The sequence below is a fragment of the Camelus dromedarius genome, chromosome 6 (assembly GCF_036321535.1).
Source record: "Camelus dromedarius isolate mCamDro1 chromosome 6, mCamDro1.pat, whole genome shotgun sequence".
Lineage (NCBI taxonomy): Eukaryota > Metazoa > Chordata > Mammalia > Artiodactyla > Camelidae > Camelus > Camelus dromedarius.
Window position 1 is genome coordinate 13,161,220 of NC_087441.1, and position 17,962 is coordinate 13,179,181.

A 17,962-nucleotide genomic window follows, 5' to 3' on the forward strand; every position below is an offset into this window, starting at 1 on the left:
GTGGGTTAAAATTTGAACTCGAGTTTACCTTCTAGTTTTAGAATCCCTATTCCTCCATTACTGGCTGTGTGACCTTGGGCAAGTCACTTTTCCTCTCTTAGTTTCTTCATTCATGAAATGAGAATAACAACAGTATCAGCCTCTTACGGTTGGTGTAAGGGTTCAACAAGATCACCCGTTTAAGGCTTTCAGCAAGGTGCACTAGGCTCAAAAAATATTAGCAACTGGTATTATTAAAGTTATTTCTCCTATTCTTAACAATTTACCCTTTTGGTTAATTCAATCTAATTTAGCTCTATAAATTATCAAGCAATTATTCTGTCCAAGGCATTGGGTTGGAACTCTAGGGAGGACCAGAAAACCAGACTCAGAATCTTTTCACAGTCTCACCTGCCCTTCTTTGACTGCCTAAATCCTCCTCCCATCAAACACTTTTGGACCTCTGCATCAACAGATGGGAGCCCTCTACCTCGTTAAATGCCCTCCTCAGAGCCTCTGGTGGTCCTTCCTCTATCACCATTCTTATCCCACTGTTTTTTGATTGTCTATACACTTGTCACCTCCTTCCCAAGACTACGAGCAACTTAATGATAGACAAGGTGTTCAATCTCTGTAGCTACCATAAAAGTCAGTACATGACCGACATTCGTGAAAATTTGCTGAGTGAGTGAATACATACATTAATTAATAAAATCTATTTAATTACTCTAATTGAATCTACAAATTAATGAAACAATTGTTTCATTAATAATTACTATTATATTAACCCATATTATTATTAACTAATCATTAATTGGTGAAAATAATTAAATAGATGGGGAGACAAATATATTCCCAATCATAATGAAAGGTACGCTATGGTGAGTTCCAAAACGGAGTTACCAAAAGAGGTGCTATATTGTGCACAGGGAACACTGAAAGAATGCCAGGTGGAAAAGCCATCTGGTGGAGGTGGCATCTGAACTGAACTTTGACTTTTGGGTAGAATTAGCCTAACAGATAGGACATGACAAAAGAAACGTGTATGTTAGAGATGGAGATTACTATGAAGAACAGAAGTGGGAACGTGCCATTTAAATATGATTTTGAAACTAGAGGTTACCAGTGGAGGAAGTGGGCAGGGGCAATGGAGGGGAGGGGGCGTGGGAGGCACAAACTATTGGGTGTCAGACAGGCTCAAGGACGTACTGTACAACGTGGGGGATACAGCCAATATTTTGCAATAACTGGAAAGTAACCACTAAAAATTGTATAAAAAATAAATAAATAAGGTTTTGAACAAGAGCTTCACAGAGTGACAGGAGAAGATTCGTTGGAATCGAATTACAACGGCTTTGAATGCCGCACTACAGAATGTGACTTGTTCTGTGATGAGTGAGAAGCCATTGAGCAGAAGAAGGATCAAATCAAATGAACACTTTGCTCAGGTAGCAAATTGAAAAATAAGAGTTTGAAAGCTCACAATTCTGAAACACCAGTAAGAGAACTATTATAGCAATAACAGAGAGCTGGCCGTGTGTAGAGAGAGGAGAGGAGGACATGACAGATATTTGAGAAGGAGCTTTTTCTGCTCTTGAGACATTCAAGATGTCTGGTACTGCATTTCTGGGACCTACAGTTGTTCGACATAAAAATGCTAGAATCTTCTACAAGTCACCTGACAACTTTGCTGGCTATTTTCCAAGGTCAAACACAGACTCCTTAGAATAGGGTGGATTCATTATGGAAAAGCAACTTTGGTTTCTCCAATCACTCGTGCTGAGCATCAAAAACAAAGAACCAGAGAGCCTTGGGCCTGCAGGCTGATAACCCCTCCTTGTCTGGAGCCTGGAACCTTGTGTGGACACTGCAGGGGGCCCATGCGCACTTCCAACCCAAGGAGCTGCATTTATACATGCTTCTGAGATTTCAAAGGCTTGCTTTCAGCTGCAGATTCCAGGCAGAGTCACATGAGGAAAATTCAGCAATGTGGGAAACTTTACAACTGCGCCCTGGGCTGAGGTGCCCAGGTAGAGTGCCCACCTCCCTTATCAACAAATGAGTCTTCTCAAATGCAAAATTGGGGGGAAAGCACTAAGAATTGCACACGTTCTATTTGCAAAATCCATTCAAATACTTCATAACAGAAAGGACCACACCAGGAGAGTTTTAGTTAATAAGTCCTCCATATTAAAGACTTACAGGAACTTGCCGAAAACCCAACTGGAATTTTGGTGCAATCCGCCCCTTGTACTGATTTTTAGGGACAGTACCAACAATGCTAGAGTCTGGTGTGTGGTGACTATGGGACGAACTAAAAGGAAGAGAACCTTGCTGGAGGGCAGGGTCAATATCCCATGCAACTGCCTACTTCACGTCTTACTTTGGGAAGATGAGGAGTGGAAGTTAAGGTTACTGTCCTCTTTCTCCTCAACACCCCTTCTTCCCTCTGCTTCTAAACACAAGTGGCTCAGTGAAATGAAGACTTGGAAATCGGGCAGACCTGGATCTGCATGGTCTCCCTCAGGGTTAGAAACCCCAGGGGGCACACTGTGGGGCCTTTGCGAACTGCACCCCAGATAGTCGTAGGAAGATTAAATGTGAGAATACTTACGTAGAAAAGCTGGGAGCCTGCAGATCAGTGGATTACCCAGGAGAAAAGCCTGTAGAATTTATTGTTTTGTTTTGTTCTCTTAATTGCTTATTTCCGCTTCAACCCCAGAGCATTTATCAAAATGCTGCTAAGATGTGACCCAGGTCTCAATAGTTTTTTAATCATCTGGGTGACTCTGAAATCATCCTTGATTCTACAGTGCAGCCAGGCTGAAAGTCCATTTTTACAGGTGCTCTGTAAATACCAGCTTCTGTACCTCGTCCCTCTCCGTGTTCATTCTTTTCAAATCACAGAGAAATCCCGTGCCTGACCCTGTAACGTCATAACTTCTCCATATACTGCTGACTTCAGTTTCAAGTACTTTTCTCTCTGGGACTGCTTCAGTCCAGAATTCTTAATGCTTTTCACTCTTTTCATTGATTTATTTATTTTTACTTATTTGGAGCTTATTACAGTTGCTTGGCCTATATTAAACACTTCAAGAAATACTAGCTTCCTGCTTCCTTTAGGTTGGAAAAGTTTAATTTCCAATCACAATAGGGCATTAAAGTTGGTCCCTGGAAGGCAAAATAAACAAACACAGGGAAGTTACAAACATTCCAAACTCTTAAAGAGCTCTCATATTCACCTTTTCAGTGTAATGTTGCCAATTCCCTTCTAAAGAAGTAATTAAAAAAACGGTGGCTTGCTATGTGCTGAGTGTATTTTAAGCCCTTGAGATTTCTGAAATCGTTTAATCCTCACAGCAACCAAAAGATGTAGGTCCTGTTTTGACTGCCATTTTACAGATGCGTAAACTGAGGCACAATGAGCCAGAGATTACAACCAGGCAGGAGTCAAGAAGCCTAAATTGCCTGTCTCTCAAATCCGTGCCTTCATCGCCCTATTACATACAATCAACTCTCCTTACTTGCGGTAGTTACGATCTATAAAGTGGCCACAAACACTGAATTAGTGAATTCTACAACTTCACTCCTGGGGGAAACAGAAGGGTAGGTTCCTGAGAGCCTCTGGTTGTAACATTTTCATCAAGCAAGCAATACATAGCCTTGACCCGTGTGTGTGCATGTTTCTGTTTAAAGACATCTTACTTAACGGATATTTTTGATTTGTTAACATTAAACTCCCAGTCAACAGCACTATAACTCATGCCTGAACAAAGTTTATCTGACACACGTATTTTCTCCATAAGGAGAAAAAATCACACCACAGCCTTCTTGCACAGAGGAACAGGAGATAGCATTTCAGCACTACACTTTTAAACAGCAAAATCACTAATGAAAAGCAGAAAAAATGCAAAAAAAAAAAAAAAAAAAAACCACACACACACACACAAAAAGTGACACTAAATAGACCTCAAGCAGGACACGTGTTTACAGTCTGAGAGCTGAAACAAGAAGGCCGAGAGTCGCCTCGTTTGACCTCAGCCGGGAACATGCACATCGATTGACTCAAATTTTTCACCACTCCGTGCACACAGCTGTGCTGCCGTGAATGACCGAGAAAAGTGCCTGGAAGGTTACAGAAATGTTCGCGAGTAGGCGAATTTGTCAGCGTGCAACCCGTGAATAATGGGAATCACTGAACTTAAAATGCCTGCGCAGAGGCCTTTTTCGTACTTTTATTCCCGAGGGAAGGGGATTTGCAAACTTCCCACATCCTTCCAGTCCCATCTGAAGATCCCTTCCTGACTGGCCTTTCCCCTAGAGAGAGGCCTGAGCAGATCAGTGTACCTGGTGCCTCCTGCCCATCACCAGCCATTCATTCAGCTAAGCTCCTCAGGGCTTCATGTGCAATGCACCTTGCTAAGGCCTGAAACAAATACAGTGATGAGGACAGGCTCTCTGTTTGGACTAATGCTCGGAGGATCCTCCTATTAGAAATCTAAGAAGATTTTGAAGGCCCCACAATTTTTTTCCAGATAACTAAAGAAAATACTTTCTCAATGTAACTAAATTGTATCTGGTACTCAGAATATACCCCCTTTTTCTCTGAAGGGCTTGAAATAGTCCAGCAGAAGTAAGTACCATTTGCAAGGAAGTTCTTTTCTTTAAAAAACTACAAATAAAAAAGGTCAAAGTTAGCACATAGAATGCTTAAAATCACTTTTGTTTCTGATAATGTTGTAAAAACTAAAACACTTAAAATAGCTTCATGAAATAAGTAAAATGAATCACGGATGTACCTATGACTGTTGAAAAAGGAGTGTTTTTGTTGACGGAGTGGGAACTTACACTGGCTTTAAATGCATGGTGTAAGTGCACATGGATCTCGATGCCTGAAACCTGGGCCCTCGGGAGAGAAGAGCCCAGGCTGCACTTTAGTTACCTCCATCCTAAATCCACACGCAGAAGACTGTGGTCCTCGGATTCCAGCCACTCACGCAGTGAGACCCCCGGCTGCTGTGTGCTAACACTGATACCTGAACCGCCAGCAGTGCGACCTGGCATTTGATTTCATCTGTGCTGCTAATGAGCTACACACTTTGGAACAAGGTAGCCAAGTGAATGAATGAATGAATGAGCTGCCAAAGCAATGCCACTAAGTGCAAATTTCTTCCTGAATCTTTTTTAAGCTTCTATCCGTAGAAACAAGAAAAAAATTGTTTTTGAAACTTCGAATGTCCTTAATGCCACTTTGGGTTCTTAAGGTATATTTTTACACCACTGACCTTCCCGTGCTAGGGAGGAACTCTGTTGAGCCCTGTTCCAAATTTTATTAAAATAACATACGAAACAGGTTAATAAAGAAATAAACGGGAAAAGATGGAAGGAAAATCTGGGAATATACAGATAGAGTGACTAAAACAGAAAAGAAAAAAAGCTTGATAGTGGAAAAGAAGCCAAAAAGTTTAAAGGGAAGAACGTTCAAAAATAAAGCAAAGAAACAAGAAAAGCGAGACTATTAAAACAAAGGTCAGCGGAAGAAAGAGAAAGCATACCAATGCAAAAATTACTATTTCTAACATGACTGAGTTGCAGGAAACTAAAAGAGAATTGTCTTTTACTTCCAGGGTCTTAAAAGAAATCCCAAGTCTTTATGTGAGGGAAGTGGGTCGAGTTGCCAAGAAAACTGTCCAGGAAGTAGTACCTGGCACCCACACACATCAGCTGCTGGAGCCCTGCACTCGCCACCGTTTGGGACAGGCTAGAAATGGGACCACAAGCACGGAGCGAGAGCCTCTGCAGCTTTTCGGCTGCAGGTGGGAATCAGAACGCTAAGCCACAGAGATCATTTGCTCCTCTTGGAGGTGATGACTTTTGGAAAACTCTCAAAAAGAAGATCCCCGTCTGAGTTTATAAAGGGCTCACGGGGAGATATCTTGTCCTGAACATTTCTTAATTAACTTTACTAACTTTATTGAACCACTATAATTTTTCCAAGCATAATCCATAGGAGCTTCAGAAAGTAGAAAATTCAAGACAAAGTAGCCTATTGTCTCATTAAAGATGACACACTTGATTAAAGGAGAAGATGTTATGGGAATAAACTAAGGACACAATGTGTGCCTCAGAAAGTTCAGGGGAGAAACAAACAAACAAACAAAAAATCCAGGCTTGTTTGGATTTTTCTTTTTGAATTTCTGTGTAGCAATTAGAGGTACTTAATAGATTTATGGTAGCAATATTATCGATAGCATTATTATTGAAATTTTTGACTATTTACTTGAACTATAACTACAGAAAAATGAGCAAAGTACATTTTAAAAATCTGATTTCTGTTTGGATAGATATCTTCAGGTTACATAATAGGCAACCACAAATACTACGTACCCAGACTGACATCAGCGCTCCATCTGCTCCATCATCACCACCATCACCCTCAGCATCCTTCTCCTCTTTACCTCTGCCACCACCACCACCACCATCATCACAGATTCCACTGTCGCACCATCATATCACTCATACAGGTCAGCTATACCTTTCTTATTAAATTGTTATCTTATTAAACTATGTAAAATTTTGTCAGTTGGGACCAAAACAGTTGCCTTTCTATCCTTCATATTTTTAATAGGGTCAAAACATATACACATAATTAAAAGTGTTGTTGATTAATGCAAAACTTTCCCCTCTAATGCCTACTAATACTCTCTAAGGTGCAGAATGCAGCATTCATGGTTTCTTCTCTCATGAGATTCAGAATACCATAAAGGTACTTCCCTTCACCTCCAGCCCACGTGAGTCCTCAGATTTCAGAGGGCAGGATGAGGGTACGTTTTAGGGCCGGGGTAGGGGACAGCTTAGACACACTGTTTTTTAAAATGGCTTTATCCGTCAACTCATTGGCAGAGTTTAAAACATTAAATAAAACTACCTGATGACTTTGATGGACTGCCTCCTTTCCATGAAATCCTCAGCACTTTCACTTTGGCTTCTTTGGGTTCAAGTGGCTATACTGGGGGGGGGGGGGGGTTATATAGCATCTTTCTCTGGAGTACGGATTTTGGTTCTAAACACTTGTGCCTTTCTTCAGTAAGCAAACTGAGACTTGGAATTAAACTAAATGAGTAATTTGCTCTATCCATTCAGTGTATCCTAGAGAAGAAGGCAACATACTTAGCCGACTGCTCTTGCTGCTGGGTTCCTCTAAAGTTACATTAAAAATAATACTGAAGTCATAGTGAGGAGTTAAATTTATTAGTTTTGCACTGAGTATGCATTTTAGACAAAATATAATTACAATTCATGTAGTTCCTTATGTAAACCATTTTCACATAATCAGGGTTTTGACTTTTTAAAAAATGTATCTATAAGATAAATGTTTTTTGTGATAACCCAGACTGCAAACCAATGTTGCAGACGGTAATAAAGATTTTATTTAAATTTGGCTTCCACAGAAAATGAGTTTATTTTATCATCAATCTGTATTTGCAGTGAAACTCCTGACCACTTAAATCTGTTCTTCCCTATCTTTTTTTTTTTTTTTGGCTTACAAAAGCACCAGAACAAATATTAATAAGTGAATAAGATAATAAATAGCAAAAGCTTGTATAGCTTATGGACCACTTTCACATATACTATCTCACTTGACAAAAGTACTAATGTCTTATCATTAATGGAAAGTTTGACATCTTTGATCATTTTTCCTGATATCCATTTTTCTTACCATTGTCAGTTTCTTGCTCCTGTCTTTTATATCCTTAAAATAACAAGAAACCAAAATGCTGAACCTGAATTTTCCCAAATTATGAATGTCACGTCTGAAATATATTCACAAAAGTAATCCAGAGACCCAAATTAACTGAGTGTGAGAAAAAAAGATTAGAAAAAGTGGCAATTATCTTTCAGAGGTTTTCTACCAAACACGTACAAGCCACATAGAGTAGGTGAAAATGAAATGGAGTTTGAAGATAGGATTCCGATTCAACCTAAAATACACTCATTCTGGAGGCAATGCGTGGCTCCTTGAACTATTCTTAGACCAACACAAAGAGTCAGGTAAACAGTAACAATTTAAATGAATGAAAAAAACAAGAACAGGAAAGAAGGGTGCTAAGATACCACCTAACTACAAAGAAAGAATTACTGAAAACTTGAAAATTAACCATTCAAATCTCTCCCTAGAGATGAGCCTGGCTCCAAGTTGAGAAGTAGCTGTAAATGTTCACTGTTCACCAATGCACAAACTAGCCACTGAATATATGCATACAGCCAGCAGACAAATTACTAGGGCTTTGATTTTGGTGCAAAAGGCTTGTATGTTTGTCAAGTTTTAGGGAGAAGCGGGCAGTATTTAACCTTTTAGAATATGGAATAATAAAAACTGAAATTGGCATGGACTATTAACTACTTCATTTGAATTTTTTTTAAACATAGTGGGTATAATCAAGTTTCATCTCCAATTTTTTTCAAACTTCCTAAGATGTTTGAACATGATAAGGAACCCAGGATAACCCCTGCTTGCCTTCATCATGAAATTTTAGGTAAGACGTATCTTGCAAACTCACAGCTTGCCTATTTACAAATTTATTCCCTTTTAATAACAATTTGCTAGGACATGTGGCAATCTTTCTCACATTACTATATGCCCAGGGCAGTTTTATCTGTTATATTTCTTTATACGTAGATACGGCTGCATGTTATGGCCAACAGAGGAAGTATCTTTAGCATCTTAATGCTAAATGATGTGAACTTCACATAAATTCTCTAAACATCCCAGTGGGACATTCAGGTGGACAGTCTGCACAACAGCATTTTACAAATGGAGAAGTTAAGAACTTGATATAATAAAGTTTAATCTAACTGACCACTAGCTAATTTGTAGGAGAAAAATAAAATACAGATAACCAAAACTGTGATTGCTTTTTAGTTCATGTCGATAAAACAACCAGCCACTGATCTGATTTTTTTGTTTTTTACTGACCATAACATTTTAGGCCAGTAGCTTTCAAGTTTCTTTACCTCAAACCACAGTAAGAAATACATTTTAATCACAGCCAGCACACGCAAGCGTGTAAAATTAAAACAAATTTTCAGGAAACAAAACCTGCCCTTGTTTAGATACTATGCACTCTGGTATTTTCTGTTATATTCTTTTCTATTTCATTCCTTTAAAAAAAAATGTTCTAGACTCACTAAACTGATTTCATGATCCTCCGGTTCATGACAAGTGGTTTGAAAACACTGCTTTTGGCCCCTAAAACTTTTAATAACTGTTGAAGAAAATTAAAAGGTTTCTAAAAGAATCTCATCAATTCTTTTCTTTTCACCCAGAGGTATTCAAACAGCAAAACTGAGAGAGGAAAAATACTAAGTAACATCTGCCCATTTGAAATAACTCTTAATTCACAGATCCGTCTCTTCTTCCCTGGGTAATAAGGCAGAATTCAAACAAAAAAGGAATAAAATAGAAATGAACTACAAAGGAAAAAAATCATTCTAAAACTGAATTTCCACACAGAATCCCATGTGTATGAGTTTTTTCCTTTATTCTTGAAAGTTCTATGTCATTTTTTTTATTATTTAAAAAGTACCTGAATATTATCTACTGCAAAAATTTTAAGATGGGGCATATCATAGTGATATTATTTCCCACTGGGATGATGAACAATTTTGAATAAAATGTGATCCCCCTCTTTATTTGACCATGCTCACTTTGTAATTATTAGCAAGGCAGTAAATAATCCACTGAGAAGCAGTCTCATTAGTGCCCATTGAAATTCAGTGGCATTAATTTGCAATAAAAGAACTGAAAATTAAATGGAAAAGAAAATAGTTTCTGGAGTCTACCATGAGGTTATGAATTCACATCATACCAGTGCCTTCCTCCACATCAAGGAGTTTAAAATGTTTTGTGAATTAGACTTAATCGGTTTTTTTTTCTTTCTAACACTTAAAAAAAAAAGCAAGCAGAATAAATTCTTTTTCTCTTTCCATTTTAACCCTGAATTAAAACACATTAAATTAACTTGATAGATGGCAACTTTTTAAAGTTTTGTTCATTGTCTTTCAAGTAATAACTCAGGCTGGACCCGCTTGGCTGTGGGATGTTCTAAAGTTCTTTGAGGGGGCTGAAGGATACAGGGTATATCGGGATGCCTCAAGAGTCTGCCTCCAGAATCCTCTAGGGCCACCCTGCACCTTCCTCCTGTTTCTTCTGCTATAAATACCTCTGGAACCAGAACACTGAATAGAAAAACGGTCACAGCTTGCAATACAGAAGGGTCTGGGTGAGGGTGAAAGGTAAGTCCAAATACTAGTGTGCAGTCAGGCAGTGTCTAACTCAGCACCCAGCCACGGGGGCGCCCTGAGGCCTCCCCAAGCCACCCCAGGGTCCCTCTGTCCAGCAGCGCCTAGGGGACAGGTACTCACCAGGACCGCCTGCCTAAGACCTCAAGTCCATCAGGAAGAGAAGGGAGATACTGTCAAAGGGGAAAATGGGAGGAAGAGGGGAGAAGGGAAGTATAATCTCTACTAGTGAAAAAAGATAAGGACACAAAACATTTGCCTCTTAAGTCACAGAAGTGTTCCTGTGTGTCCTGAACTACCATCAGTTCTTCGCCCGGGAAGGGAAGGCACAGAGCCGGGCTCACCCCCGCACTCCACTCTCGGGGGCATTCTCCTCTCGCCCGGTAGGCCAGAAATGAAACTTAGCTGGCAGGAAAGTATTTCAAAACACTCGTGCTGCGATGTGGCATGTTTTAAACTCACAGGACACATAAATCTTCGGCTGTCAGAAGTCTTATGCCAGAAGTCTGCTCTGACACGGACTCAGCTGGATCACTCAGAAATCAGAAACTCGTTCAGACCCATTCACCTCCTCTATTGCTCCTCTGAGGAATGCAATTCAATCCTACAGCCCTCCGAGGTGGGACGGGGAGGACGAGGGCAGGGGTAGGGGTGCTAGGAATCGCTTCCCAAGGAAAACACCATCACCATCATCGTGTGCATACTTCCAACCCCAAATTCTAGATGAAAGGAAATTTTGCAAGCACAATAAAACAAAAATATTAAATAATAATAATTATAATATAAATAAATAAAACTCGGAGCTCCGCTAACCCCAAACACCTCCAGCCTTAAATGCCAAAGCAGGGCATTTTCTAGGGACTCAAAGCACCTTGTGTTGATCTGCTCTGGGGTGTTTCCCTCACTGAAAACCTCTGCTTCGTAAGGGCTTCCAGTATTTGTTTAGTTAGGAGCACGCGGGGTTTCGGATCTGCGTCTCACGCGGACAGCAGGCGGATGGAGAAGAGAATTTTTCTTGAAGCTGCCAGGCCAGGGAACTTGACTCTCGAACTCGAGATCGGCCATTGACCCCCGGCCTGGCCGCACACTGGCCCTCGGGTCGCGTGTCCGCGGCGCGGGCGGGCGGCCGGGCTGCCGGGCGGCCGGGGGCCCAGCCCCGCGGCCTGCGGGCCCCGCGAGCTCCCGGCGGCGCGGCCCCTCGCCCCCCGCTCCCTCCCGCCGCCGGACGCGCGGCGGCCACCCCGACGTGGCGCGGCGGGCGGCGCGGGTACCTGTAGAACGCGGGAGGGCCGGCCTCGCGCACCGCATAACCGCTCGGCTCGTTCTCCAAGTAATAGGGCACCTGTTGGCCGTGGGGGTGCAGGAAGGGCGAGAGCTGCGGCGGCGGGTGCAGCAGCACCAGCGGGCTCGGAGACACGCTGTTGAGCTGCGGGAAGCCCCCCAGGCTGTTGGCGCCGAACGCCGCCGCCTCGGACCCGGGCCCGTAGGCGAGGCCCGACTGGCCGTAGACGGGCGCGGAGGCGGCGGCCGCGGCGTTGAAGTCGTACGCGGCGCCCTCGGGGTAGTTATACACGGCGGGCTTGCCGCTGTCCACGTACACCTCGCCCAGGGGCCGCTCCAGGGGGATCTTGAGCTGCGGGTGGTTCAGGGACTCCAGCTCGTTCGCTTGGATCTGGTGCAGCAGGGCCATTCCCGACGCTTTGGTGTGTAGGGTCATGGTCATGGTCAGTGGCCGCGGGCAAGGCGCAAACTGTCTCCCCCCGCGGCAGAGGGCTCAGCAGCCGACCGGCCACCTGGAAGAAGAGCACAGCCCGCGGTTAGAGGCGGCGCAGCGCATGTCCCGCCGCGACGCGAGCTCTGGCCCTGCCCCGGGAGCCGGGCCGTCCCGTGGAGCCGGGCGGCGGGACCCGAGCAAGTGCAGCGCGGCGCGAGCGCGCTCCGCCAACTCCCGGGCTCGGGTCTCCAACTTTAAGTACCGGTCTCCCGAGCTCATATGCATCACAAAGGTGCTGGAAGCCGGCCAGGGGCTGTTGCCTTGCCCTGACGTTGGCTTAAACATCACTCCAGGCGCAGCTCGTTTTGGAGCGATCCCAAAGAGCAGCTTCCCTGAACTTTACTTTACTTGTTGCTGCTGGATAGAGGCTGAATTTCACTGCAGGAGGGCGGGAGCGCAGAGGGATCCCCTAAAGGTGGCCCGGAGAAGCCGGGGCTTAAAACAAACTCGGAAGACTAATCCAGGGGCCAGCTTTTTCTAACGTGCTACCTTATGTGCCCCGTGCCAGGCTCCAGTCTATCTCTGTTTGTCTCTCTCACTGTTCGATTCACTCTCCTCGTTGGCTGGAAATATGTAGTGTGTACATAGAATGACCCTGGGGAGGACCACTCTGTAACTGAGATATGGCAGATAGAATGGGGTGTGCGGTTGCATATGCAGACAGCTATATTTAGCAGCTGCAGGGACTGATAGGCGGCATCTGGGGGGAAAGGGGCGGAGATTCAAGGTGTGCATATAGGAAGAGCAGCGGTTTGCAATCAGGAGAATGCTGCCCGACCTCAGTTTTCCCCATCTGCAAAATTCTCCCCAAGTGGTCCCCTCCAGCCAGGACCTTCCGAGATTCTCCCAGCCTGACTTGTCTGTCTGTGCTGGACCGCAGTTCTGTACTTGCTCCCATTAGGAATTCTAATGTGAATGACCATTTACAAAAATCTTCCGTTAGGTGGGCATGGGTGTTCATGCCTTCCACAGATTATGCAACCAAAGCTTCAGAAAACTGAATATGAAATGTGACCTTTCCATAAAAAGCATAACCTCAGGTTATTAATCAAATCTTTGGCAACTATGTTACACCTCTGATCTAACCAACAAAATTTTAAGTGCAGTGATATATTTCTGTTCTTTTCTTCTACTATTGGACCTTCTTGGTTCCCTTGGACTAGGATATGCAGCAGCAAATATCCAGATTGTAAAAGGAATAGAAAAAAAGTTTTGAACTGAATTAAAAGCTAAACAAAGACAAGTGCATTATATATAACCTATAATAGCATAAATAATATATAATGTATATATAAGTATATATTTTAAAGATATGGTAAATATATTGTGCACTATAATCTTGAATAGTTTATACTTTCTAATAAACTTCCTTTGCTCCAGCCTAATGAACTCTGATAGGACTATCTGATACTTTGCCTTAATTGCTATCCCCAGCACCTGACAGAATACCTGACAAAATGTTTGTGTCATATATAAATGCCAAGGATGCTGTTACTGATAGTAATATTTGGGGACATCTTTATACTAATAAGTACATATTTTACCTAATTCTTACAAGAACAGACAGATCATCTGGGGACAATATGCAGATGTAGCTGATTTGCTAGGAAGCCAAAATTGAGCTCAGCATCAATAACTAAAGATTGTAAGCAAAGAAAGGGTTAAAAACACATTAAGTGAATCACAGATATTTCTCTTTATGGCCAGCAACCATTACTTTCCAAAGCAATTTTTTTACAGATGACTTCGTTTCCGTAAATCACACTTTCAATTTTCGAATGTCTCTTTTAAACCCATGCAAAAGCACTTCAGAGGGCTCTTAAAAATCTGAACCTGCTGAATTATATGTAAATTACACAGAGAACCCTACAAGTCCTGAAAGCAGAAGGGGATGCACACACAAACCCATGGAAAACAGCAAATCCTCATCTCCCTGCTAGGATACAGACACTGGCCAGAAAGGTAAGTTGCTTTCTCAAAATGCTAAAGCTTCAAAGAGAAATCAAAACAGTCCTACCCTGCTGGATCAAGAGCGTCTTTCCAGAAATGTTCCATGGGCTTGTAGAAGTCAAGGGCTGAGACAGTGAGAAGGAAAGGGAAAATGTGCTCACATGTGCCTGTGGCTCCGTGTGTGAGCAAGGCAGAGCGTGTGGGGATGTGTTTGTATGTGGAATGGCAGGGAATCGGGAAGCAGCCAGTAGGCAGGGCACTTGGCAGCCCCTCCCGGCAGACACAGCAGCCGGGCTACTGCACAGAGCTGGACGAATGGCAGTGGGGAGTGAAGACAAGCTTACTCTCTGCTCGTGGGGAGCAGGGGGGCACCCTCAAGTCAGCATGACTGGGGAGAAGCAAAACTCCAGCCCTTTTGCCCGTTATCCTTGGAGCCTAGAAAGTGCTCTTCTGTTTCCTGCTCCCATCCGAAGCAAGAGGGTAAAACAGGCTTGCTGTAAATCATAGGCTTACAGCTAAAATAGAATGCCAGTCAAAAGTGTGTGGATATCAAGTTTACAAAATGTGACATGGGCGGTTTTTCCTGAAGAATATAATTTAACAATAAAAGCCTTCTGGGATACACTTGGATCCGATGCCTTGCTGGCCCCAGCCCCCAGTCTCTGAACAGACACACTGTTGCCGCGCCACCGATTGCACCAGGAAACCAGACTTTGGAATAAATGTTTTGGCATTCTAGGGATGTGTTTCCAACTGAAACGTAATAGTCCTCCACCTCGTTAACCAAACCCACAAACCTTTCCACGAATAGCTCAGTTGACTGCTTTCTGTAAACATGAAAAAAGAGATAGTATTAAAAGCCCGAAGTATGAAGATAAGACAAAGGTGAGTACCTTTGTTTGAAACTGAATTTTGGCTTTCTGGTTGTACAGGCACTGCTCATCGGGGTGGTCCCTCCTTTCCCACTGGTGCCCACATGGCTCTACCAGGGTCTCAACTTTTCTCTTGACCATGGTATTAATACAGCATAATAAGGTGCTCCTAAGTGTGCCTCACCCAGTGTCTCAGCACATGTGATGCCTAGTGGAGCCTTTGTTGCCAGACATTAGTCACTTCCTTGGGTATTAAATGACTCTAATCACAATGCCAGGAGTGGCCAGTCTTTGGCCTTGGGACCCTATGCAGTTACTAAGAGATTTTTGAGTGGCTTTTGAGACCAGTACAGAGAAAGAAGTAAAAACTTATTTTTAAAAAAAAGTTACAAAAATGTTAATGATGTCATAATGCAGATATATATTATGTGCTTTGAACGACCCCAAATATTGCAGTAGTGGAGCACAGAATCCTTTGTTGGTGATGGTGGTGAATCCTGACTCCTCGCCAGGGCCACCCATGCACTAGATAGGCCAGTGCAAAATCAAGTAAGAATGTGCCAGGAAGGGATGGAGAAGGAAGGAATGGGGAAAGAAGGAGAGGAAAAAAGAAAGAAGGAAGAGAAGGAGAGAGGAAGGGGACTCTGCAAATATTCTCCTTGAACATAGGAAGGACAAGAAGCTGCCTAATCTCTTCATAGACTTCAATTATTCTGCAGCTAACTATCAAAGTGAGCCCAAAGTGTCCAATACGGGCAGTTTTCCTGAACATTCTCTTTCCAGCATTCTCCTTCCTCTCCCTGATAAGATTCATCCCCCCGGGGTTGATGATAGTGGGTGGGAAAGGATACTGCACCTTGCTAATTTTCTTCTAGTGCTTCTGGCCAACCCAGCTTCCAGCTCCCTCCTCTTACGTGTCTACACTCACTTACTGCACAGGCTCATCCCCCTCTCCATGACTTCCTGGCCCTTGCAGGTGAATTAGGGTCAAGTCTGTTCTCTAGCTCCACCACTGAGTTCCTCTCCAGACCCACCTTTCCAGCACTCTCCTGGGCATAGCTGGCTTGTTCAAAATATACATGACTGTTGTCCCCAAAATGGTACTCCTGTCAATCCCCAGTCCATAACAGCATTACTGCCCCTCCAGTCGCCCAGACTAAAGTCTCATGGTCTTCTCTAAGGGCTTTCTTTCCCTCACCTCGCATATTCCTGAGCATTCTAGCGTTGTGATTTCTTCCCTGACACTTCTATGGCCCGCCTTCACCCCCTCATTACCTTACCTGTTTAAGAGTTTCCTAGGGATGTCTGCCTCTTTCCTCCTACCCTCCCTCCCCAGATCCTGCTGCCTTTTATTTCCTTGGTTTTTACAGCTTTGAGCTCCATTTTCTCATGACCTGGCTGGCTCCACCATTCACCCAGGTCATAGCTTCCTCCCGAATGCAGGCCTTCCTCTCTTCCCACAGCTATCCTGTCTAGTGTATCTCACCGTCCCCCCCCCCCAATGTGTAGCCTAGGCTTTAGCCAAAAAAAAAAAAAAAAGAACTTGACCCTCCAAGCATCCCAAGCTTTCCTGATGACATTCTCTCTGCCTACCACACCCACCCCTCACTTTGCTGGCTTGTCAGGGAAAGCCTTTTTTAAAGTCCAGCCCAAATGCTACCATGTCAATAACACCTTCCTTTACTCCTTGTTCAAAGGTAATTTTTCTCTCCTCTGAACTCCAGTGGTATTTCAGGTGCATTTATTACATTCTTTTTTTCGGGGGGTGGGTACTTAGGGTCATTTATTTATTCATTTTTAGAGGAGGTACTGGGGATTGAACTCAGGACCTTGTGCATGCTAGGCATGCACTCTATTACTTGAGCTATATCCTCCCCTGCTTATTACATTCTTGAATGTATATATATATATTTTTATATATGATATATATATTTTTAGCCCCTCATCCTGCTCAGAAGTTCCTTGAGGACAGGGTCTGCATAGAGCTACTTGGGAGATTTCTGAGTGCCTAGCACTGTGCCTGATCATATTAGGTCATCAAATATTGGCTAATTTACTAATCCAGATATTTAAAAGGCTAAAATAATATTATATCTAGCTGAATAGTCATCCCTAAAAGCTAACTTCCCATGTAATGTTCTACCATTTTCAAACTGTTTTTGCTAAACAATTATCTCTGTATCCTCATCCTGGCTAAGGCCATAAAGCCAAAATTCAAATTCATACAATCTTGAGTCAGATTAAGCCTGCAATTCTTGGCAGCATGATTCACAAGAGAGCTCTGAATTTTTCGTTTGTAACCAGATAATACTATGGCCAAACATAGTTGCTTCTCTAGCTCCATTAAAAGCTTTTACATTTACAAAAACATTATTCCTCCAGCAGAAACACAAAAGCAAATAAATGTGGAAATATTTCCAAAATAACTTACAATACTAGAAATGAGTCCTTCAGTCTGAGACACGGAGGGCCAGTTATGTCCAAGCTGACTTCTATTTTGATTATAAATGCTCTGTTTGGGAATTTGTCTTTGCACATTTATTTGACACCACCTATTTTCACAGAAGAAAAATGAAGAATTTCCTTTTAAAAATGAAGGATTTCTGCTTATTTTAAAAATGGATCATACCATTTGTTTTAAGGCATTTTGATTAACTCCTAGACTTTTTGCAACTGACCTTAGATATTTTCCGTCTTCTGAGGTAAAATTTCTACGCAGTGGAATGCACATATCTCATGTGGACAATCTGACGAGTTTGGATATGCCCATGTGACAACCATCTCAATGAAGTCATAGAGTATTTCCATCCCTCAAGAAAGTTCCCTTCTTGCCTTGTTCTAGCCAACCCCTAACCCCATAGGCAACCATCGGTCCGCTTTCTATCAACATAGATTTATTTTGCCTCCTGGCCCAGAATGTAGACCATGATCTCTTATAAATTGGAGCACATAATATACCCCATTTGCAACCAAAGGCATAACAGTCTGCTTCTGGGCACACAGTGCTGTCGGGCGACCTAAGTACAGCACTATCCTTCTTGCAGTCAGACACCTCTTCCTGGGATCAGCTCCCTCAAGTCCACAG

General features: G+C 42.8%; 1 protein-coding gene across 3 annotated transcripts in view; it reads right to left on the reverse strand.

The window, feature by feature from the left end:
* ESR1 (estrogen receptor 1) overlaps window positions 1-14,212 on the reverse strand; it is a 233,883-nt gene extending 219,671 nt beyond the window's left edge. For 2 of the 3 annotated variants that reach the window (XM_064486570.1, XM_064486571.1), the window contains exon 1: window positions 11,553-12,075. In XM_064486570.1, the coding sequence (XP_064342640.1) occupies window positions 11,553-12,004 (452 nt within the window). In that variant the 5' untranslated portion in view covers window positions 12,005-12,075. Of the gene's footprint in view, window positions 1-11,552; window positions 12,076-14,072 lie in introns of those variants that run through there. The other variant, XM_031456560.2, reaches the window with a different exon arrangement.
* Between the last annotated feature and the right edge of the window lie 3,750 nt (window positions 14,213-17,962).